The sequence below is a fragment of the Cynocephalus volans genome, chromosome 12, assembly GCF_027409185.1.
Source record: "Cynocephalus volans isolate mCynVol1 chromosome 12, mCynVol1.pri, whole genome shotgun sequence".
Lineage (NCBI taxonomy): Eukaryota > Metazoa > Chordata > Mammalia > Dermoptera > Cynocephalidae > Cynocephalus > Cynocephalus volans.
This window is the reverse complement of record NC_084471.1, coordinates 27,416,918-27,440,904: the sequence shown is the minus strand read 5'-3', so window position 1 is coordinate 27,440,904 and position 23,987 is coordinate 27,416,918. Positions and strand designations below refer to the sequence as shown.

General features: G+C 42.8%; 1 protein-coding gene across 1 annotated transcript; it reads right to left on the bottom strand.

The window, feature by feature from the left end:
• Positions 1-640: 640 nt before the first annotated feature.
• Positions 641-23,736, bottom strand: HAL (histidine ammonia-lyase). The gene is made up of 20 exons (XM_063076052.1): positions 23,490-23,736; positions 22,427-22,487; positions 22,294-22,321; positions 21,897-21,971; positions 21,738-21,810; positions 21,578-21,644; positions 21,242-21,279; positions 20,485-20,610; positions 18,658-18,797; positions 16,205-16,252; positions 15,408-15,555; positions 14,670-14,765; positions 14,514-14,572; positions 12,902-12,982; positions 10,457-10,522; positions 10,215-10,380; positions 7,584-7,718; positions 2,364-2,472; positions 2,195-2,264; positions 641-781 (listed from the first exon to the last, which is right to left on the bottom strand). Exons 1-20 carry the CDS (start codon positions 23,734-23,736, stop codon positions 641-643), a joined length of 1,974 nt encoding a protein of 657 aa, XP_062932122.1.
• Between the last annotated feature and the right edge of the window lie 251 nt (positions 23,737-23,987).

The window sequence follows — 23,987 nt, the reverse complement described above, 5'->3', positions numbered from 1 at the left end:
GTTGAGAGCTTGTCAAAGCAAGTAAAAAAAATAAGGTTTACAAAACCCTAACGTTTTTAAGAAAAGAATGCTATCAATCTGTTTCTGAATTTGAGTCCATCTAATGCTAAGTATAAAAAACAGACCCATGTAATTGTGGGGGTCTTCTTACCCTTAAGAGTGAGTGGCCTGTTGATAATGGTTAAGAAAGAAAGAAAACTCCTATAACCCAGGGCTGGCTGGTTAGCTCAGTTGGTTTGAATATGGTGCTGATAACACCAAGGTCCAGGGTTTGATTCCTGTACAGGCCACCTACCTGCCTCCCCCAAAGAAAAAAAGAAAACTCCTATAAACTGAAAACACCTGGTGCATCTTGAACTATGGCAACAGGAACACATTGCTGGATTTAGCAACTGTAACACCGCCACCAGCCTAACCAAAGTAGGTTTTAGAAAAACTAACTCACATGAGGGTACCTCAAAAAGTTTGAGGAAAAATAGAATCGAAAGATAATATTAATCTTTCTATGGGCTTTTCGAAGTACCCTTGTATAATGGATTGATCTACCTAGGACAATTCTCAGGTTTCTCTTTCAGTACAATACTGCTTTGGGTTAAACTAAGTGGCATCTGATCTGCTAATCCATGACAAAGCCCATTCATTACAGATCCTCGGACTCAGGGATTTTGGTGGATTTCTTGTGAAGGAATTCTAGTGAAAAGGCTGTTGGAGAAACAGGTCTGGATTCTGGAATATGCTCCATTCTATACTTTTCGATGTATGGCGAGGCTACTTCCCAAACCTGAGAAGCAAGGACAGAACAAAGTTGAAACACTGATGACACTGTTTCCACACGTGCAATGAAACACCAGCCTCCTCCCAAGTCAGAATATCCTCTACCTAACTAGACACACAGTGGCTGTTTGCTTGCTTTCATTTTAAGACATTTGACACATACCTATGTCAATTAGTCTTTAATTGCATTAAAAGCTTTAAACATACAAAGTCCAAAACTTCTAAGGTTGCCATGAAGATTTTAAGCTGTTTACTCTTCCAAAGCAAAACAAGCAAGCAACCCACCAAACAACAAACAAAAGCCAGAGAATTCGGAGTGTTTTCTCAAGCAAGCCTCGAATGATGAAAGGCAGTTGCTCTATTTCCATGCCACAGGGGCTCTGTGCCTTTGACAACTCAGTGTGGCTTGTGCCCCCACTGAGCCTCAGCAGCACCCGGACAAGTCAAAACCTCAGCTCCCCCCTCCCCCCCCACCTACTGAATCTGAATCCGCATTTTAACAAGATGCCCAGGAGATTCACGTTTTAAGGTGTGAGAAGCACCTACCTCAGATCCTTGGTTAGTTTTTGCCTCCACCCACCAACCTATTCTCTTTTGAGCATGACATCATCTCAGATTAAGGCTCTGTTTTTGGTTTGCAGCTGCTTCTTTCCTGATTGCTGCCAGGCAAGGAGCCCTTCCTATTCTTTTGTATTACCTTAAAAAACCTATTCTTTCCGGGGTGAACCTCGCACACCTCTCTGCTAGCACCAAAGTTGCAGCAGGCAAGTGACTGCCCCCTAATGGATGCAGAACGCACTTAGAAACGGCAGGTGTGAAGATCACAGGGAAAGATTGGTCTTAAGAGCAGAGCAACTGTTCTGAGGGCAATCAAGTGATTCTAGGGTGCATGAGACCCACAAATTATTCAAAAGGTTTACAGCACATAAAATATATTAAAAGACAAGTCGGCATGCTAGGCATCTGTACCTATCAGTTGAGTCTATGGTTAGTGTAACCAGAGGAAACAAGCACGCAGTGAAACGGGCAGGGACACACCAGAGCAGCATCAGATAGACTCAAAGCCCTGTGAAGTATAAACCTGGGGCTCTGTTGTATCTCCAAGTCTGTACAGCCACGGCACCTGGTGGTGGTGACAGCATCACCAGGAACAGAAACTTCTTTTGAGCAAAAGAGGACATCTTGAGGAGGGGGACCTGTGAATCTTTTATCTTTTTTTCTCCCCATAGATACTTGTCCCAAAACTCCAGGTTTATCACATGGTTTCTAGTGGCCTTGCCAGTTGCCTAAGTGCTTTTTGTTCACTTCCAAGGAACAGCCAGAAAACAATAGACCAAGACAACATTTCTCCATCTCTACCCCCTTGTACTTTGCTTTTTATAACGACCAAAAACTAAGATAAGCCACGTAGCCAGCTTGCCTTCTGCTCCAGGAGCAGCCTGTGTGCCGCCTCTATGTCTGGGGCCATGAAGCGATCTTTTATCCAGGGCCTGCAGAGAAAGCACAACAACCCATCAGCCAAACACGAAGTGCTGCCAAAGTTCACAGTTCTGAAATGGTGTGACTTCCAGGGATCTGTTTGACTTTACCTTACAACAGAGCGCACCAGGTCGTAGACCTTTTCCAGTGGAGTGGTTGTTCTCAGGGGACGCAGAAACTCTATGCCCTGGCAGGCTGCAAGAAGTTCGATGGCCAGCACTAAAACAGGAGGATGGCTGGTCAGTGTCTGACTTCATACTTGAGGAATACAAATCCCTTGAAGTTGACAGACATCACTAGCCAACTCACAGGAGGTTGATTCTCTGTCTATTGGTAGAAGGAAGTTGCCTTGGTATTCGGTTACCATTTTAAACCTGCTTTTCTAACCCCTTGGCTGTATCTTTAATGACAAGAAGGGGAGAAGTCAGACATTTACCTGAATAGATTACCAGACCCCCTGCCTTACCCAGGAAGCTGCGCTTTGATCTACACTAGCAAAATCTGCCATTTCCCCCATTCATGTCCTCCAATCAAGGTTTGTTGGCCAAGCATGTGCCATGTGGGTAGAGAAGAAAGTCCAAGAGAATATCCAATCCTGCTATTGAGCCCCAGCTCTATTAAATAAGTGTGTGCATTACATACACTTACTTAACTGCACTGCAGTTTCCATATGTGTCAAGTGAGAATACTGGACTAAAAGGTGTGAAGTTTCTTCCAGGTCCACAATAGATCCTACAACTTCATCCTCTCCCATTGGTGGGTTAGAAGAGATATTTTTCATCTGAAGCCTCTTAAAAGACCAGAATAAATCCTGTTTTTTTTGCCAAATCAACTAAGTCATCGCCCAATCCCCAACTTCACAGATACTACAAAGATGTGACTAAAATAGCATATAGTCAACTCAGAGATTTCATTTTGAGATAACTTCCACAGCAAAACATATAGAATAATCCTGCAAATGTAGGTCTGATAAGCCATGAGGATGCTGGCACATTGTAATCAATATGGCAGTATAGGGGAGGGGTTAAGACAGCAGACTTGAATCAACTGCCTGGGATTAAATCCTAGCATTGACTCTCACTAGCTGTAGATGGCCACATTATTTAACCTCTGCTTTGGTTTCCTGATCTGCAAAATGGGATAATAGTACACACCCTCTAGGGTCATTGAGCAAATTAAGTTAGTTAAAAGACTGAATGCACATAGTAAATGTTCAAAAAGTATTAGTGAGATGATCAAAAGAAGATAGCTAATTTCAAAGACAGAGAAAACTGGGAAGTAAATATCTGAGAGAGAAACGTGAAACATGTCAGGGAAACATTAAGTGGCCACCCTTGCAACATTTTGTTAAATAATCCCTGAAAAGCCCTCAACTGGGATTTAAAAACCCATGCACTTCATTATTACAAATGCAAGGGGTTCAGCGTATCTTGATTTAGCTAGTTATTTTTTACGGTTCTCATTTATTTTGAAATAAGCTGATATTCTGTGGCCTAATAACCACTTTCAACTCTCCAAAAAAAATTTAAAACACTGAAAATATCTGAAGAATCATAGGAACATCTTCTAGTTTTATGTGATTAGTTTTTCCACCTTAACAGAGTATAATTCACATGAATTAAAACTATCCTAAGCAAGTAAATAAAAGTACTACTTAGATACATTGCAAATACATGAGTATTTTCTCAAAGTTTTAAAATTCGAACACTATTCATTTTATCCACACCCGATTTCCTTTCGCTAAGAAAAGCCTGCTTCTCTTGACCTTGCATCTGCTCTCTCCCTCCAGACCTCTGCCACCCTGAGCTCTTTAAGCTGTTCCCTTTTGCAAAGTTTTCTTCCTTCCTCTGGTAGGCTATTATATTTCTGGTCCTCTTTTCTCCCGAATGTAATTCTCTCCCAACATTTTGTTCCTGGTATTCTTCTATCCTTCTTACCTCTAGTAGTCTCCAGCTACTCCATGCAGAGAGCAGTGACCTTCAACATTAATCTCAGCTCTTTCCTGAGCTTTGGCATCTGTACTTGCATGTCCTATAAGTATCTTCATCTCGACACATCCCCCATTTATTTTGTGCACATCTCCCTTCCTTTCCCTTGTAAAACTAATATCGCACACACATGCCTACATGCCTGCACGTGCGCACACACACGCACACACCCATTAGCTGGCCCTACTTGTTGGTCAGGTCTTAATCTTAAATACTCCCTCAGAGATGTGTTTTCTCGTCCCTTCAGACTAGATCAGGTTCAGTTATATCCTCCTGGAACTCTGTTCTTTACTTATAATGTTAAGTGCAACAAAGAGTTGCCAAGTTGCTGCTCCATGTCTGCCTCTCTGGCCAGACTAATTTCCAAGAGCATGGAGGCCAAGTATATCTCACTCACTGTCTAGCCCATGTGCTCAAGTGGTAGATATTTTTCCACCTCAACCAGGTGGAATTACTCTTTCTGTGCTCCCACACTAGTTACCTGTGCAATGAAGAATCACTAGGTGCTATAACAAACAGGTGCTTACCTTGTACTCGATATCTAGCACCACTGGATTCTGAGGTTTATAGGTATCTGTTTAGCGTCTGTAATCAAAGCTAACTTAAGTAACAATGAACATGACTGAAATACAAACTGCCATTCTTTTTTTTTTGTTTTTTTTTTCCTGATTTCACCTCTTCGAGGTAAATGTAGAGAACTACATGGAATGAACTAGCTGTATCATTTGGACCTATAGTGCCAACTTCATTGTCATGCAAACATTTGAGCATCAAGTCTGTGCCAGGCACTGTTCTAGGTCCATGTAGGGATGTGATCAAGGCAGACAAGATCCCTGCCCTCATGGAACTTACACTTTACTGGGAAAGATATATAAGCTTAAGTATATCAGAGTTACTAACTGCTATTAGAAAAAAACCAAAAAACAACCAAAATGGGAAAGGATAGTGGTTGCTGTTTTAGCTAAGACAGACAGGGAAGGCATCTGAAACGAAATCTGGGCAGCTAGGTAGATGAAGTGAGGCAGGGAATCATGTGAAGTCCTTGGGGACAGGACTGCAGGCAGAAGTTCCAGCAGGGTGCTGGGGTAGGGAAGCACGTGTTGACAGGTACAAGAACAATACTGTGGTTCCAGGATAGAGAATGGGGTGGAGAGAAGTGGCAGCAAGAGGCAGAAGCCGGATCATGTAGGGCTTCACAGACCACAGTAACGGGGTTGGATTTTGTTTTGAGCAATAGGAAATTACTGGAAAATTTTCAGCAGGGGGTTGGCACGGTCTAAATTATGTTTTAAGAACCTGGTTTACTATGTATGGTGGATGTAGAGGAAGTCATGAAAACAAGGAGACCAACCAGAAGGAGATGACAGAGGCTTAATCTGGCGTTTTTTGAAGGTGGAGTTGATTTGCTGATGAACTGCATAAAAGGTAGGAAGATAGATAAGAGTGAATCTTTCAGCTTTTGGCCAGAACAACATGTTCAGTGGTGAAACCATCTGAGAAGTGAACATGAAGAACACCGTGGCAGACAGATAATTAAAAAGTGCTGGTGAGGATGTAGAAAATAGGAGCCCTCAAACACGGCTGGTGGGAATGTAGACGGTGCAGCCAACTTTGCGAAAACAATCTGGTCGTTCCTCAAAAAGATGAACATAGAGTTAACATATGTCCTAGCGATTCTACTCTAGAAAATGAAAACATACGTCCACACAAAAACTTGTACATGTTCACAGCAGCATTATTCACATTAGCCAAAAGGTGGAAGCAAACCAAGTGTCCCTTAACTGATGAGTAGATAAACCAAGTCTATCCATACAATGGAGTATTATTCAACCATAAAAAGGAATGAAGTATTGAACCTCGAAAACATTATGCTAAGTGAAAGAAGCCAGTCACAGAAGGCCACATGTTATATGGTTCCATTTATATGAAATGTACAGAGTAGGAAAATCCATAGAGACATAAAGTAGATTAGTGGTTGCCTAGGACTGGAGTGGATGGGGAAACTGGGGAAGGTTTCTTTTTGGGCTAATGAAAATGTTCTAAAATTGACTGGTGATGGCTGCACAACTCTGAATATACTAAAAACCACTGAATGAACTGTACTGAATGAACTGTAATGGGTGAATTATAAGGTATGTGAATTTTATCTCAATACAGCTGTTACTAAAAAAAAGAATTCCCTGGGCTGGCCAGTTAGGTCAGTTGGTTAGAGCATGATGCTGATAACAACAAGGTCCAGGGTTCGATCCCTGTAGTAGCGAGCCACTAAAAAAAAAAAAAAAAAAATGATGCTCAATTCTCACACATTTATCTTAAAATAGTGATATTCTTTTGTCAGCCAGCTATTTCCAATACAGTTGCATAAATTTAGGAACTTAGAGAACAATGCCTAAAGGAAGGCAATTTCTCTTGAAAAAACAAAACAAATTAAAAAGGCAGAGAGAGATTGGCTTTACACAGCTCTCCCTTTATGAAGTGTCTTTGCCAAAAAGGTCGGACCTAAATCTTATCAAGTTTTCAGGGTCAACTACAACATACAAGAAATGCATGGGACAAGGAACAAGTTAAAAGTGACACCATCAGGAAGCTAACAGGTACATCTAGAATGGCAATATTTCCACCAGGAAATTGACCTGGGTTTTCAACCAGTCAATGGCATGGGAGAGAAAAAAAAAAAAAAAAAAAAAAAGAGAGGGGACTGTTCTAGATTAAAAGAACCTTAAAACCATGACAACCAAAATTAAAACATGGGCCTTGAATCCTGATTTGAACAAACCCCCTGTAAAGACATTGAGATGATTAGGAAAAACTGAATATGTGTTTTGTGGTGATGCCACGACTTATTGTTGAATTTTGTTGGATGTGGAAAGGCATCATGGTAAATAAGAAAGCATTCATATTTAATAAGAGAGAAAGTATGTGGGAATAAAATGATATAATGTTGGAGATTTGCCTGAAAATAATTTGGGAAAAGTACAAAAAAAAAAAAAGCAGCAAATGTGCTAACCAGCTGCTGAGTCAGAGAGCGAGGCTGCATGGCACTTTTCACTTCAGAATGTTTTAAAAGTCTCATTAAAAAAAATGAAAAAAATCCAGCTGAGGAGCCAGTTTATACTCTTGGTTCTTAATCTTCAGCGAGTATCGGCATCACTTGGGGACTTGTTAAACACAGGTGGCTCCCTTTTCGTCCCTAGAGTTTCTGACTCAGCATGTCCGGGAGAAAGCCTGAGACTGCATTTCCAACAAGTTCCCAGGTGATGCTGATACTACGGGTGGAACAAACTTTGAGAACCAGTGACATAATAATCAGCGAAGCCTGCCATCCCTGACTTGTCGCATTACCTTGCTCCACTTGCTCGATGACCCTGAGGGCCTTCCTCGCTGCCCATCCTCCCATGGAGACGTGGTCTTCCGTGGCAGCGCTGGTGGAGAGAGAGTCCACAGACGAGGGGTGGCACAGAGCCTTGTTCTCAGAAACTGCAAGACACCAGTGGGAGTTAAGGAGGCTCCTGATAGGATCAAGTGCCAAAAGGACACTTGACTTCCTCAAAGTGCTGCACAGCATGGGGTGCTCCTCTCCAGGAGCTCTTGGCCATTATCCAAGATGGTACAAAGATGCTCTGGGAAAAGGAAGCAGGTCGATTTTTCCGCAAAGTGGGAAGGACTCTAAGGCTATAGTGAATTCTGAAATAAAACCAGGATGGGGAGCTGGGAACCCTACAAAAGCCAAGTTGAAAACACTGGAAGCATTTAGCATGCCAGGGAAACAGGGAAAAAAGACACGATGGCTATTTTTAGGAACTCGAGAACAATTTGACTGGTTGTGTCACCAAAAGAGGCAGGGTGAGAATTCAGGTGTGGCATTTGGGGATTGAGGCTGGACCCACAGATTGTGGGTAAGAAGATTTAACAATTCAGACTGTTCAATGATGACATAATGGATATTGTGGACTTAAGCAAGGGCTTGATGACTGCCAGAGATATCTCCAGGAGGCGGGGGAATCCTAGGGATGGCTTAGATTGGGGCCTCTCAAACTTTATGGTGCATGTGAATCACTCAGGCATCTTGTTACAGTGCGAGTTTGGGATGGGGCCTGAGATTCTGCTGTTCTAACAAACTTCCAGGTGATGGCCATACTGTTGGTCCAAGGACTACATTTTAAGTAGCAGGGACCCACATTACAAATTTCCTTCTCCCCAGACTCAGAAGTCAGGAGAGGTCACACTCAAAGTCTTTTCTCCTCTCTTTGACCTTGAGAGAGGCCCTGAGTGAAGCTTCTGTTGTTTTCTATGTTGCAAGGGATCCTAACCTGAGATAATCTAGTTATAAACTAGATAATCAGCTCATTCTGGTTTGCTCAGGACTTTCCAGGTTTCGGAACTGTAAATCCTAAGTCCTGGGAAACTAAACTGAGGGCTAGAAGTCTGTGATGAGGCTTATTTAGGAAAATAACTTACAAGTGTCCAAAAAAAGAAAAACACTATTTTTGTTACAATGAAAGCAAGCTGAACAACTTCAACAGGCAGCTTGGGAAGCTGAACACGTCCAAAGGAGCCTTGCCAATGTCTGTAATGTTCCCTAGAAATCAACTACCCTCCCCCTGCTACCATGTTACCTTCAAAAGTCTGTACCCTTTAAAGAGGTATTTTAATAAGCAGGCAGGTGAGCAAATACTGGGTTGGAGGTAAAGGTGAATTCGGTGGCTCTTTGTTGGTTGTGTTTTTTAGTAAAGGCTTAGGTGAGGAAGGGGTTAGTAGTCATATTAAGAGCAACTAATACTTATTCAGTGCTTATGATGTGCCAGGCACAGTTCTAAGGCTTTATATGTATTAATTCATTTAATCTTCAAAACCCCATTAGGTAGATTTATCATCCCCGTTTCATGCAGGAGTAAACTGAGGATCAACAAGATTAAGAGGATTGCTCAATACCTCACGCATAGTCGGGATTTATATCCAGCATCTATGCTCTTAACTAACTACCAGGTCATCCTGCCTTGTAGGGGAGGGTTGTTAGACAAAATACAGGACGCCCAGTTAAATCTGAATTTCAGATAAAAAACAAATACTTTTTTAGTATAAGTATGCCCCAAATAATTCAAACTTAACTAAGAATCCTGCATTTTTGTTTGTTAAACTTGGCAACCCTGTTTTTGGATTAAGTATTGACTGAAATGAGATCCTCATTAACTGAAATGAGAGCACATCCCTGGGAGCCCAAATATACGTGGATTTGAATTCTGCTGTACATCTTACTAGTTGTGCATTATTGGGCAAGTCACTTAACCTCTCAGGTCTTCAGGTATTCAGCTGTAAATGAATAGCACCTACCTGGTGGTGGTGTTGTGATGATTCTGGGAGTGAACATAAATAAAACCCTTAGCATTTACTGTATAATTCAGGCGCTGTTCTCATGTGTTACTCATCTGTCCCTTACAATCTTGAGTCAGAAATCAGCTATATAGAAGCTCAATTTTCATAGAGGGTACATGACTTCTTATAAGAAGTTTTGCATGCTACAATAACATCTCAATGTGTTTAGTGGTTGGTATGTCTAGTAGAATGCATTCAGAGTTTAGTCATTCAGGTTGGTTCAAGTTTCACTGCTAATTTATAAGCATCTTTGTCTTTTTCCTTCCCATAGTCTTCACACTGAGATTTGGAAAAAAACTATAGAAATAAAGCTTGTATGCAATGTCAACTTGCTTTCCATAGAGAAATGGTCTATTTACAAACGCATTATTGTATTATTATGTTCCAGTATAACATAATTTTGGTTTTATTTTATATTATTTTTCTAAAAAATTTTAGAGTCGACCTGCTACATTTGTACCGAGAGAGGTAGAATGCCAACAGAAGTGGCAAAGTTAGATCTCATTCAAAGACAAAATTTGATACTTTCAGGTGTCAATGGAAAGGCCCTTAGATGGACAGCCTTGTGATCTGGGAAAAGGGTAGTGTCCTTGTCCTTACCAAGGGCCGCAGCTGTGCAGTGGGCTATCATGAACCCAGAGTTCAGACCACCTTCAGCCACCAGGAAGGCAGGCAGCTCACTGAGGGAGGGATTACAGAGCCTTTCAATTCTTCTTTCGCTAATCGCAGCGAGTTCATGGATGCCAATGGCCAAATAGTCCAGGGCCTGAAAGAATGTCTCTATTTAGTTGTCCTACATTAGAATATGCTTTCAGGGTCAAGAGCAAGTCTAACAAACTTACTTTGGCTGGGTATTCACCATGGAAGTTTCCTCCAGAAATAGTCTCTCCCCTACTGGCAAAGACCATCTTTCAAAACAGGTTAAGGCTTGAACATAACATTTACTGATCCCTTCAGGTATAACTCCTTCCCAACAGACTTATTTTTAATGTTGAGGTGGCAGTTCTTGTACAGTTGTGGAGTGGAGGGACAGAGAAGGGTCTTCCAACAAGTAGTGTTAACATCAAGGGGTACAAAAGCAAAAAACCCCCCAAAAACACCTTAAAAATGAATCATGCACACATAATTAGGGGCCAAGAAACATGGAGCATTAAATGATGTTTCCACTTGAAATTAGAGATTCTCAGGCACCATAACGATACTAGTCTGGTGGTTAGCACTTACCCTCAAAAGGTTTATAACCTGAAACTAAGGAGACCAGGACACCCATTTGAAAGCAAATTCTATTTCTACAGTGGGCACTGTGAACTTGTACTCCATAGAAGAATCTGTTGAATGGAAGACTTTGCTGATGAGCAACCACCAAAATGTCTGGAACAATTAATTCCAGGAAAAATTTCAAACTCTATACTCATATAGTGATCCTGTGCCAGTTTTCAATAGCAAATGGTGGCTGAAACTATTTAAATAGGAGGCAGCTTTAGATCCACTGAATATTATTACTGTCAGAGATAATCCCATTCATCCTATCATGCAACCAACAGGCACCCCCAGGCAAAGGCAGTGACACATTTTTCTTCCTCGCTCCAAAGAGCTACTATTCACCTACTGGGCTAAAGGGTACTTACCATCTGTTAACTAGGAACTCACTATGTGTGAAAAAGGTTCTGGCTTTCAAAGAGTTGGAGATGCATGTGTTACATGCATGTGGTCAAGTTTGGAGTTACTCTTTTCTGTATATGTAACTGTAGGTCTATTAGGCCCAGCTCCTGCTCTCAGGTCCTGGTCTTCTCTCCATTTTCTGAATCCCTGTAGCAGTTGATCTCTGCACCAATTTAGAATGTAAACATATTCTATTGTCCTCCAGTTGTTCCAAATTTGTTTGCTGGCTATTAGATTATAGCGATTAGAATTTAACTCCTATCATATCCAGCACTATGTGATAGGGGCTCTGTATCTGCAATAGAAAACTGAGAAACATATTCTTTCAGATAACACCAATATTGCAGCAGAACTCTCAAATATTAGCCTAGTAGAAATTCAGCAATAATTTAAAATTTTTAATTGAGGAAGTAAAGGACTTTGGGGTGAAATTCTTGTTGGGACAAGAAGTAGGAGAAGAATTTAGTAGGCAATTATCTCCTCCCCCATATCCAGTAACTTAATAGTAACTTTCTTTTTACTCTATAAGATACCCTTCAAAGTTCAAATTTTGTAGGTGTAGAATGGATACCTCTCCCCTACAGTGCAAGAACTGCTACATGAGATAAGACTGCACAGAGTTCATGAAAACTACCAGTCCATTTGGGAAGTAGGGTGGTGGTGAGGGGAGTTCAGAGACCCACGATCCTGAGGATTACTTTTGCATGGGTTTGTCTTACCTGTAAAACAATGTGAGAGAACATAAAACACACCCTGAAGTAGGCTTGTCAGGGAAGGCACATTAAAAATCTCTTGTGAGAAACCTTACACAGCCACTGTGAAACCTGTCTGCTAACCCAGATTGTGAGCTGCTTTCAAGGATGCTAATACGGAACTTTCTCCAGTGTTGAGAACTGAGATGTAGAATAGGAAAAATAAACTCCTAAAGGGTTTGGTCGTCCTCAAAGGCAGTGTTGTCTCTGTGAAGACTTTGCCAGTGTGACTCCTGACTGGTCACCTCAACTTCTGGGGAACTAAGCCATCACAGAAAATTTCATAGCAAAACCCAGATGGCCCTGAGATAGATAAGCCCACCATCGAGGAAAGGAGAGCTCCACCTTTGAGAAATGGAAGTATTCCACTATTCTTCATATAAATGTGGAAACACTGATTTGAGTAAAGCCCATGTCAGAAATGACTCTGATAATACTTTGGCATCATCAAAGTATTAAAAAGTTGCCTTCTGTTTAATGCATCCTGGCATCACCAAGACCAGCAAGGCCTACATATTTAAAGGCCAACACAATCACACTTGTGACGTGGTCCTTCCATCAACAAGCTCTGTGGTGGGGTTTAGGGCAAATGTCTTCATGACACGTGTCAGCCAATGCTGAAAATATCTCCTTTCATCTTGACTGGGTCAATCTTGAAAGCACGGCATGTTAGACTTGGAACATGAGAGCAAGTTCACAGGCTGCCTCTGCTACTTACCAGCCCTGACCTGGAGAAAGACATTTAACCCCTGAGCCTCAGCTACTAATTCATTTACTCTATGAAATGAAGTGAAAGACCTGAGGTGCTACCTAAAATGATTGCTTCAGCAGATCACAAAATTACCAGTTGGAATTCTACCATTCAAAAGATACAGGATTATCTGTCGCACTGTTCAGTTCTGTGATAATGATGTTCTTTACAAATGCTATCGTGTCATTCACCACACCGTGGACCTAAAATACAATCAAAATAAGATCCATGACCAAGTGATTCTCTGAAGGGTATCAATATTCTTCTGAGAAGAAATCTTCAGTCTTTCTCCAGAAAGTGCTTTGCAGCTATAACCATGGAAATTTCACTCTGTTCATTTAGAAGATGAAAATAACTTTGTTATAAATCTGTATTCTCACTGAAACAAATTAGAACAAATTCATTATCATATGGGTTCACATCAGATAGATCTATACAAAACTGCATGGTGGAGGAGGAAAAATGCCAACTCTAGACACAGGTGTAGTCACCTCCAGGTAAGTGGTAGGACTTGGGCAAGTTGCTTTAGTTTATACTTGGAACAGAAACAGACTTAGAAAACAGACAATAGAACTCACCTTCTGGCTTGTGAGAAGTAAATAAGATAATGTGGACTAACTCTTAGGCACAACTCAGAGAGATCACTCAGATGGTAGCTGTTACCCATGGAGGTTAAGTTCATGAAGCATGAAGGTATCACATTAGAAAATGGTCACAAATCAGGCAGCTACCTGGTACCAAGCCCAAAGACAGCCACGATGCTCTTAAGCAACACCTGCCTTCTGGGTTCTCCCAGAAATCAAGGAAGTAGAGATCTAGTGGTGTGGCCTTGGACAAGGTATATAACTCTGTGCCTCAGTTAGCCCACTGCAAAATGGGAGGAAGGGTACCTATCTCTCGTTGTGAAGATTACTTGATTGAACACATGGAAGTCACTGATAATAGTACCTGCTACAGAGAGTCTGCTAACATTATTATACTATCAAAGAGATCTTAAACTAGGACTTATTCTTACTGAAGAACTAACTTGGCCTTTCTTCCTCATGGATGTTTTTGATCTACTGTTTGATAAGCTAGCTAGAACAGAACTTGCTGAGTAAAAGAAAATGAGGGTGTTTACTCTAGGGAGGATTCTGTATTACATTATAGACTGGAACTTTGCACAAGCTGAAATATTGTTTCTTCAGATGCCTCTTAATCTCTCAATCAACTAACTGCCATATGGAAATAAGTTGTACGTCTGAAATACAGAATGCCTAAAGCCAACCCAGATAGTCTGCATTTTTAATTTGAAGGTAAGCCTCACAGATTCATTTAATGATTTACCTCTGACTATAGAATGCATTTGAATTTTGAAATGATGTGACTAGACTTTCCTGTGACCATCCCTAACTGGCCGGTTGAAGTTTTATCTAACAGGGAGAACTGGTAAGACTCTATTAACTGGTTATGATGACCTTATTACTGAGAATTTTTAAAATTTAGGGCAGTAAATCAACATAGCAAGTTGAGGAAAGCAGTTCAAAAGAAAACAGTCTACCATATAGAATAGGGACTTTATAATAATTGGACAAATGGAGGTATGATATACATAATTTTAAATACGGGCAATAAAGAAATCTGGATTATAACTGACTATGACATGATTTTCTAACACTTTCCCCTTTTTCTATTTTTCCCATTGAATTTGGGGAAAGAAAACAAACTTTGTTTTTTGTTTTGTTTTGTTTTTACCTGTGGACAGCAGCGCAAAGTGTATGCATCTTGAACACGATCACAGAACCTGTGACTTTCTGCAGAAGAAGTAGAGGGATGAGACAAGGAGCATGTTACTAATCCTTTCCACAAAACTCATAACCAAATAAGCTCACTCACATAAACATCTCAGACCTGCTATTTCTGATGGGTGGTGATCCGAGTCCAATAGTGACCGAAACCGAAAAGCAACTTCAATTTGCCCACGATGAGGGCGAAGAGCATGAATATCTAGAATTGATAAAAGTGAAAAAGTCTGAGCAATCCTGATATTAGAATGAATGATCATCAATGGGTTAGGACCATCTAAGGTGCTGACATGGCCCTCGAAAGTCCCAGGGGTCCTTAACCACCACTCAAAATTAGTAACTTAATTCTAAAAACACAGTTTTCCATATTGACTTTATTCTTTCTACTTGAAATATCTGAGTGCAAACTACGTGCTGGGCCCACTGGTAATTCAACTCAAGACACTAGGCCTGCCCTTAAAACTGGGCTGTTAATAGAAGGTATCTCTATAGTGGCCTAATTTAACTAAAGTCATTTTCAGACAGTTTTCTGTCCTATTTCTTATTATCGGGACCAACCCTAGTCCTAGTCTAGTTCTAAAGTGCTGTGAACAGATTCCTAAGACAACACATAGTTTGGTCACTTAACTGTAAAGGTCAGCGTGGCTGTAAAAAGTGGTTGTTTCGAGGATCAAGTGTGGCATGACTCGGATGAAGCTGTAGCAGGACTGGGGCCACATGCACTTGGCCTTTCTCCTTCTTTCCTACCACCCACCCCCACCACTCTGTGTCGAAAGACCTCAACCACCCCACCCTGCCAGCTCTGGTTGAATGAATAACAACCGAATGGAAGAACCAAGCTGACCAGTATCGAAGGCTTTGGTGGTGCCTTTCAGCACCTCGAGGGTCAGGGCCGCCACAATGTCCGCCTGCCGTGCAATAGCACTGGCTCTCTCTACAGCTTCACAGCCCAAGGAGGTGATCATCTGTGTCCCGTTGATGAGTGCCAGGCCCTTTGGGGAGGGAGAGAAAAGTATCCTACTGTATTTATGGTAATTAACCTACGTGTAAGTGGATTTCATATCTTCTGCTTTCGTAAGAGAAAAATTAGCCAGTCAGCTGAACTATGTTAACCCACATTTTCTAAAGTTCAGGGCAGTAATGCTTATTTAAGCACTTGAGGAATAAATGCCATCATATGTGAAACTGTTAGTACAAAGTCTGGCAAATGGAATGCCTGCTAAGTATCCCCACCGTCAAGGCAGCAATGTAGCTCTGGAGTGTAGACTGCACATAAAATCTTTAGCTCTTTATTAGGCTGCATTGTTTCTTTAACTGATTACCACTGGAGATAAGACATCCTAGAACAATTCTGGTCCAAGACTCTTGGCTTAGAGCATCCTAAGGGATCTTGGCTGAGAGCATCTCTTAGGGATCCTTAGAAAACTCAATTTGAAAGTTAAATTCTTAAAAGAATCCTTAAGCATTTGTGGAATGAAAATTTTTTTCAATGCATATGGAGGAGCCCTTTCTTCAGTAACCAACTTTCAACAAACACGTAAGCTGTGTTTGTTTTAAGAAACCAGTGAGGCTGATATTAAGACCGAAAATAGTACATAAATGAAGACATCAAATGAGCAATTTTTCCTTGAATCTCCTCACCTCTTTTGGTTTCAAAACAACTGGTTTCAATCCATGGGCTTCCAGGACCTGTAGAATGATTAAAACTATGAAAATAAGTATCAAATGAAATAACAGCCTATTTCTAATTTCATATGGAATCCAATAAAGGATCGTTAAGCCCAAAGGTCCATCTTGTAAAAGATTAGACCTAAGTGAACAGACTCTGTTCATATTCTCTGGTCTATTCTCTAGTTCTGTCCTTTAGTCTGAAAGCAGACTTATTTTTCAGGTAATTTTTGTATTTAAGTTAGGGCTCTATTGTCTACAGAATCAACCTTAAGTTTTGGTTTCTAGGTCCTTTGTGTTCCGTTTCCACCATAGTGATCCACCTATTTACTTCTGCTTCCTGACACACACACGCACACACCCCTGTGCTGTGCTAAGGCTGGGCCCTGCCTGTCCAACTCCCCTGCCTCCAGAGCTCGGCCTAAACAGTCCTCCACCCTCATTTCTGCAAAACCTTGGAGTGGGGCTTCCGTGGCAAATGCCTGAGTCCCAGTGAAGAGGGGATTATGGAATCCCTTGTAATAGATGGAAACAGAATCCTGAGGGGAAATGGACAGAATAATCTTCCCCAGAAATAAAAAGAGTCACTCAATTCAGGCCCCTCTAAGGAAGAAGGAATGTGGAGTTAAATAAGAACAAGACAGAGCCAGCACTATCTGCTGTAGCAATTTCACAGGTAGTTTAGAGTACCTAGTACATGCCAGATTCTGTTTTGGGGGTTGGGCTGAGGCAGGGGTAGGAAAAACGGAGACAGACAAGGTCAGGGGCAATTAGAGGAATAGGGTGTTGAGAACTTAAGGACGCAGGAAGTGGGTAGAGTGTGGTGAAGATAAGCACATAAGATGCACAAAGGAGGGGCATGAGGGACTTGGGGTGCAGGGAAAAGAACCAAAGAGCAGAGAGGGAAGCTTCCTAGAGGACTTTTCAGAAGGAGAAACAGGGGCGAGCCAAGTGGGGAGGAGCATGGACTTGAGCTGGGCCCTCTGCCTAGGAGCCAGCACATTCCGACTGCAAGCAGCCACCAGCTTCTGTGATGTAGACCCATGAGGAGGAGGGATTAGGAGTATAACATGACTTTTGTAAGCCCCTTTATGTTTAGACTGTATCGTAAGGACAATGGGAAGCATTACAGATTTTAACCAGAACCTGCTTGGATCTGCTGTTTAGAAAGGTCAGGCTGATCGCTGTGAAAGGTAGTTATATTCTGTTAGCTTTTCCTCGTCTTGGCCCTCTGCCCCATTCACTTTATTAGAGGACCTCCCAGCCATTGATTAGAGATGATACTTTAAATGGTACTTTAAATGATGCTCTGGGCTGCTCTGATGGAATTCAGAGGTGAATGAAGAAAACACTAAAGCTTTATCAAAAACAAGCCTTTCTGATTAGCCACCAGGGTAGGAGCTTGGAGATAAATTGAACTTGCTTTCCAGAGGACATAGAGTAAGTGCTATGATCCACAGTTCTGCACCTGTGAGACAAGCTCCTAATAAAATAGTGACAGTGTGTGAACTCCTCAACAGACACTGGAAGTGTTGTAGGTACAGAATAAATTCTTGGGATTAACACAAGCAACTGTACCTTTTCACTAAGGTGATCAAAATCCAGGAGGCTCACAGTCAAGTACAGAAGCTGAAAGCCTTGCCTGGTTTGACTTCTAAGCTTTTGTCTCACCTATAAAATAAGGACAGTAGCAGCTCCCTCACTGGGCTGCTGCAGGATTCAGTGATTAAAGCATGCAAGTACACCTGGTGTCCAGCCTAGAAAAATGACTGCAGATAGTGGGACTGCAAAATGGTGCAGCCTCTATGGAAAATGGTATGGAGGTTCCTCAAACAATTGCAGATAGATCTACCATACGACCCAGCCATCCCACTGTTGGGAATATACCCAGAGGAATGGAAATCATCAAGTCGAAGGTATACCTGTTCCCCAATGTTCATCGCAGCACTCTTTACAATAGCCAAGAGTTGGAACCAGCCCAAATGCCCATCATCAGATGAGTGGATACGGAAAATGTGGTACATCTACACAATGGAATACTACTCAGCTATAAAAACGAATGAAATACTGCCATTTGCAACAACATGGATGGACCTTGAGAGAATTATATTAAGTGAAACAAGTCAGGCACAGAAAGAGAAATACCACATGTTCTCACTTATTGGAGGGAGCTAAAAATTAATATATAAATTCACACACACACACACACACAAACCGGGGGGGGGGGGAAGAAGATATAACAACCACAATTATTTGAAGTTGATACAACAAGCAAACAGAAAGGACATTGTTGGGGGGGAGGGGGGAGGGAGAAGGGAGGGAGGTTTTGGTGATGGGGAGCAATAATCAGCTACAATGTATATCGACAAAATAAAATTAAAATAAAAAAATAAAATAAATCATTAAAAAAAAAAAAAAAGACTTACATATTTTGCATCAGCCCAGCCACTCTTTGGAGACCACATCTTCCCTTCTCCAATTAGCCCGAGAGCAAGATGAGAGAGTGGGGCAAGGTCTCCACTGGCAGCAACGGTTCCTTTCTCTGGAACATAGGGCAGGCAGGAGGCTGCAGAGAAGTAGGCACCTGTTACTCCGAGAGTACTGCTATTCTGGCTATCCTTGCTTTGCCAAGGCCCTCTCCTTCCCCCAGTGGGAGGAAGAGAGGAAGGAGGGAGGGAAGGAACGAGGGAGGAAGGGATGAAAGGAGAGGAGTAGGAAGGAAGGCGCCTCCCAGTAACAAAGCCTTCAAAGTGTGCATGCTCTAACCTGACCCAATAATTCCACATCTAGAAATTCTAGCAATGTATCTTAAAGACATGATCAGGAACTAGCTTTTGTTCATTACAGCCTTATTTATAAGAAGAAAAAATTGGAGATTATCTAAATATGGAATTAAGGGACATTCATGTGACCAAATGATATATAGCCAATAAAAGTTATCGGAAAATCTTTGGAAACATGTAAATGTTTACATTAAAAAAGTAATACAAATTGTTCTAGAAGGGCAGGGTGCACCAAAGTGCTGAAGAGGTTCTCTGCAGAGGTAAAGTCATAGGCAACTTAGTCTCTTCTTTTTTGCCAGTCACTCAGTCTGCACACCCCCCCCCACACTTATAAATGAACATGTACTGTTATGTGAGAAATGTCCAAAAAGTTGCCAAAAAAAGGAGGCTTCATTTTTCTAAAGTAAAATCAGACTCCTGATAGCCATATTTTTTCCAATGGTTACATAATGTCAAAGGATAAAGCACTGTCATCCACAGGCCAGATCATAGTTCACCCTGAGGAATCCTCAGAGCTCTGGGACCCAGAGGTGCTTCAACTGGGCCCTAGGTTGGGCTGCACTGTCTGGGGTTTTAGGCTTATAGAAGGGCCGACCAGGGCAGGAGTAGAAATTGGTATCACTACTGGTCTGTTGAGCACAGCTCTACATACTATAGCTTCTTCATTCAAATTGCTCCTCACTGGCTGACCTATCATATTTATGTCGCCTGTGTCCATAGCATGGGAACTCGAGCATGTGTTTTCCTCCTTGTGACTGCCCAACCCTGATTCTCTCCCGTTTCCTTCCCACACAGAGACCCTGAGCCTCCACTGACCTAGAAGTCTTATCCTTATCTGCGAGAAGGGACAAAGCTTTCCAGGCACTGCAGAGCTGGTATCCATATTGGAATTTTCCTAAGAAGTAAGCCTCAGAGAGCTGAGATGCATCATATACTGCCACTACATGGCCATGATGATGATTATAAGTGAGTCGTTAACCTCTTTGCATTTCTGTTCTACCTCTACAAGAAGTCAGATTTCAGTGTGCAAGACTGGTTATTCCATCACTTGGGGAGCACTAAGATTTCAGATTCTCAGGCACCAGCTGGAACTACTAACTTGGTCTTTGGGATAAACATCCAGGAATCACTACGTTCCCCAGATAACTTGACACAACTTCTCTAACTGTGTTCAGGCACCACTGAATCCAAGGTTCAGGCCCGACCTTAAGGGTGGACTTAAGGGGCTTGTTCTAGTCTTAAAGATGCCAAATGCTAAGTGAAGGGTGATGTAGAATGGGTTAAAATCCACAGGAGTAGCATCTGCACCCCCTACCTAGTTAGCCTCCTTCTTACAAGCTCATTCTTCACTCATCTCAATTATTTTCTCTTCTTATCTCAGCCGATTCCTCAGCAGCCCATCAATCAAGTCTACCTTGTGGTACATGCCTAGCCTCAATGGAGGGTCAGCCTGGGGATCCATTGAATTACCATTAAACACTTCGATAACTTGTTTGAGGGTCTCCAGGGAAATGCCGCTGTATCCTTTGGCTAAGACATTGATCCTCAAAGCCAAGAGCATCCGACATCTTTCAGGACTTAGTGGTTTCCCAACACCTACAAAACAGAACTGATATTTTCTCCAGAAAAACCAAACCTCTTTCCACTTGCCAGCCACCTCCATTCCTCAGGTCTTTCCCCATTTCAGTCCTGTCTCCTGTCGCCTTTCCCCTCTTGACTCAGATAATTGGACTGTCATCCCTCCTGCTTGTCTTGCTTCTCAGAGCCCCACTTCCAGACAAAAATAAGCCCCAGTTTTTTCATCTCGGTTCCCCTTCCTGGAATGCTCCAGTGAACACCCAGCCTCCCAAACACCTTTAAAATAGTATCCAGACTCCTTAGCACAAGCTCTTCCCATTTGAAGGGCACTGATCCTTGACAGACTTTTCCATCCCAACTCATTCCCCAAGTTCATCCTTCACTTCCTTCCTTGAATGCACCACTCTCAACAGGATGGGACACATGCCCTGTCCAACCCCATCCCTCCAACTGGCCCATTCCTTTTTCTGCAGTTCAGCTGAAAGGCAGTCTCGTCTGCTCCTTTCTGCTTCCCCTCCTCTGCCTCAGCACCTAGTCCTTGGAATGCACTAGCTGTTTGTGGCTGTTATGGGATGACTCACACTGTACGATGCTTTATTCATGTAATCAAACAAGACCTAGGGGGCACCCAAGGGTTTGCATGATTTACCTGAAGAATGTGAACGTACTAAATTGACCTGAAGCTCCCTGGAAGAAAACAGTGAAAATCCTCTTAGATGCCATGCAGTGAAAATGTTCCCTTAGCTGGGAAAATGAGGGGAAGAATGGTTAAGTCCTTGGAGGGACAGATGGGGCAGAGAGATGCAAAGGGAAAAACCAGCCAGCCTGTGTTTTCAAGCTGTAACCAGCTTACCTGCAAGTTAACCCAAGCCTCATCCTGCTCATCTGTTAATTGAGGCAAATGTTAATTATTTCCCTTGCTGGAAAAAAAAATCTCAAAGATGGGGGTAGGTGGAACGTGAATGTATGTGTGTTTCAAACTTACTGTAGCTTATTGATAGGAATTACAGTCCTGGCAAATTTCCCAAAACCTGTAGTAATGCCGTAAACAACTAGAATAAAAAAGCAGACATTATATGATTAGATGCAGGATTTTTTCTTTAAGTCTGTATAAGGAATTTTATAACATAAAGAGAAAAAGAGACCTGTTTTTTCTCTCACGATACTATCTATGACTTCCCTGGATTTTTGTACCTTCTTCTCAGCAGTTGAGGTGAGCTAGGAAAAGGATGGTCAGAAGTGAGCTTGTGAAAGACTTTCATGTGCAGCAAAAATGGCCAGAGGATGTCCTGCCCCTCCCCTACCTTTATTTTGTAGTGTCCCTTTCCCAGGTTGACCAGATCCTCTGTGGTCAGGCTGTCCCCGTCTAAAGCCATGTACTGCACCAAAGAGACGGGAATCTCAGTGAGTTTGAACAGCTTAACTGATCTAACAAAGAGAGTTAGAAAGCCTCCAGCAAAACCCAACTTTGATACTTTAGAGATTTCATCACGTATGTGAGACATGAATGTGCTAATGAAAAAGCTTGCTTAGGAGGAGCTGAGTAAGCACAGTTAGAAAGCAAAAGCACCATGCCTTTCCAAGCCTCCTTCCCCTGCTCCACAGAGCTGGAGAAAGCCCTGTGCTAACTGATAGGATTGACTCAGAAATTTTGAGGAGGACTTAGTTTTCTTAACAAAAGGAAAGTAGATTAAAGCTTACCTTTTCAGGCTCCCGGTATTTGCTGTATCTGAAGGCAGGTAAAGGAAAATATTGGGTAGTGTGGAAAAATCCCAGCCCCACCGCTGGCAGCAACAGCCCCCAGAGCAGACCAAGAACCCGCAGGGAAGGATACAGGTAAACTCCTTCTGGTTGAGATGGAATGAAGTCGGGGGACATTGCATCGCCTTCTATAACTGAAACAAGAATGCAAGAGAGACTTCCTACAGGTCACAACATACAGTCACATTTGCCATCGCTGTTACACCAAGAAATGGTTTGTCACCCTTGAATTCTATGGAAAGGGCTGCTTTAAAGTGACTTCGATGGCATTTGTGTGGTCTTAGCATCTTTATGTAGAGGGAGAGGAAAAGGCAGAAATGTAGGTATCTGGGCAGAGACACAGAGGTTTATTTTTTTATTTTTTTGAAATCTTTAAAAAATTGATTTTATATATATTTGTGTATTATCAAAAAGACAGAGGATAACAAATGCTGGCAAGGATGTGGAGGAAGGGAACCCTCCTACACTGTTGGTGGGACTGTAAATTAGTACAGCCATTATAGAAAACAGTATGGAAGTTCCTCAACTACAGATGAAACTGCCATACGACCCAGCAGTCCCATTGCTGTGTATATACCCAAAGGAATGGAAATCATCATGTCCAAGGGATACCTGCGCTCCCATGTTTATTGCAGCTCTATTTACAATGGCCAAGAGTTGGAATCAACCTAAATGTCCACTGACAGACGACTGGATGAGAAAACGTGGTATATATACTCAATGGCATACCACTCTGCCCCAGGGGTTTAAATGAGAGTGTCAGATCTGACTCCCACCTCCACCCCCAAGCCCAGCTCTACATTCTTTGACATCTGAGCTCCTTATGCCTCTGGACCTCTGGCCCCAGTCTGAGGACGTTCTTTTGAAGGGCAAAAGGACCTTCGCAGTGATTCAGTAACTGCACAGGGATGCAGGCCTGCAGCCTTGGGTTCAAGTCCAGCGTTCCTTCCTTACTAGCTGCCTGACTCGTGAGAAGTCCCCTCGACCCATCTCTCGGGGTTGTGTGAGAAGTTGAGCTGCCCCGAGGCTTGGCAGGCGTCTGCACTGCGACTCGCTCTCCAAAGGGTGACACGACGGTGCCTCCCTCCCAGGCAGGCGGCCGAAGCGAGCCAAGCCCCTCCCCCGTGGCCACTCACCCACTTCCACGAACTCATTGTCCTCCAGGGCCACCTCCAGCGGGTCGTCGTTGTCGAGCAGGCCCAGGCCCTTGCAGCGGCGCACGAGGAAGCGCACGTCGTCCACCGAGGCGAAGCCGCCGTTGTCGGGCTTGTTCTTGACGTAGCGGCGCACGGCCTCGCGGCCCAGCCAGCCCACGGTGAGCTGCGCGTCCCGGCAGGGCACGGCCAGCCATTCCCCGCGCACGTGCACCGTGAACCTGGGCATGGCCCCGCGGCTGCACCCGCGGCCGATGACGCCCCCGGAGCGCGAGTCAGGCCGGCCCGGGCGGGCGGGCAGAGTTTTATCCGGGAGTGACTGCCGGGGTGTGGTCGGCGGGAGGACCAGGGTGGACGTTCAAAACACGCCTCCTCCCTCGCTTTACTCATTCACGGGTTGGGCAAATATTTATCGAGAGCCGCGGGTGTCCCTGTGGGGTTTTTTTTGCAGTGGAGCTAGGGCCTGGGAAGGAGGGGGAT

Coding starts and splice junctions, on each gene's coding strand:
- HAL (XM_063076052.1), bottom strand. CDS start 23,736: ATGCCCAGGTTCACGGTGCACGTGCGCGGGGAATGGCTGGCCGTGCCC. Junction 21,811..21,896: donor AGGGACACTACAAAATAAAG/GTAGGGGAGGGG, acceptor TCCTTTTCCTAG/CTCACCTCAACTGCTGAGAA. Junction 18,798..20,484: donor AGTTATCGAAGTGTTTAATG/GTAATTCAATGG, acceptor ACTTCTCTGCAG/CCTCCTGCCTGCCCTATGTT.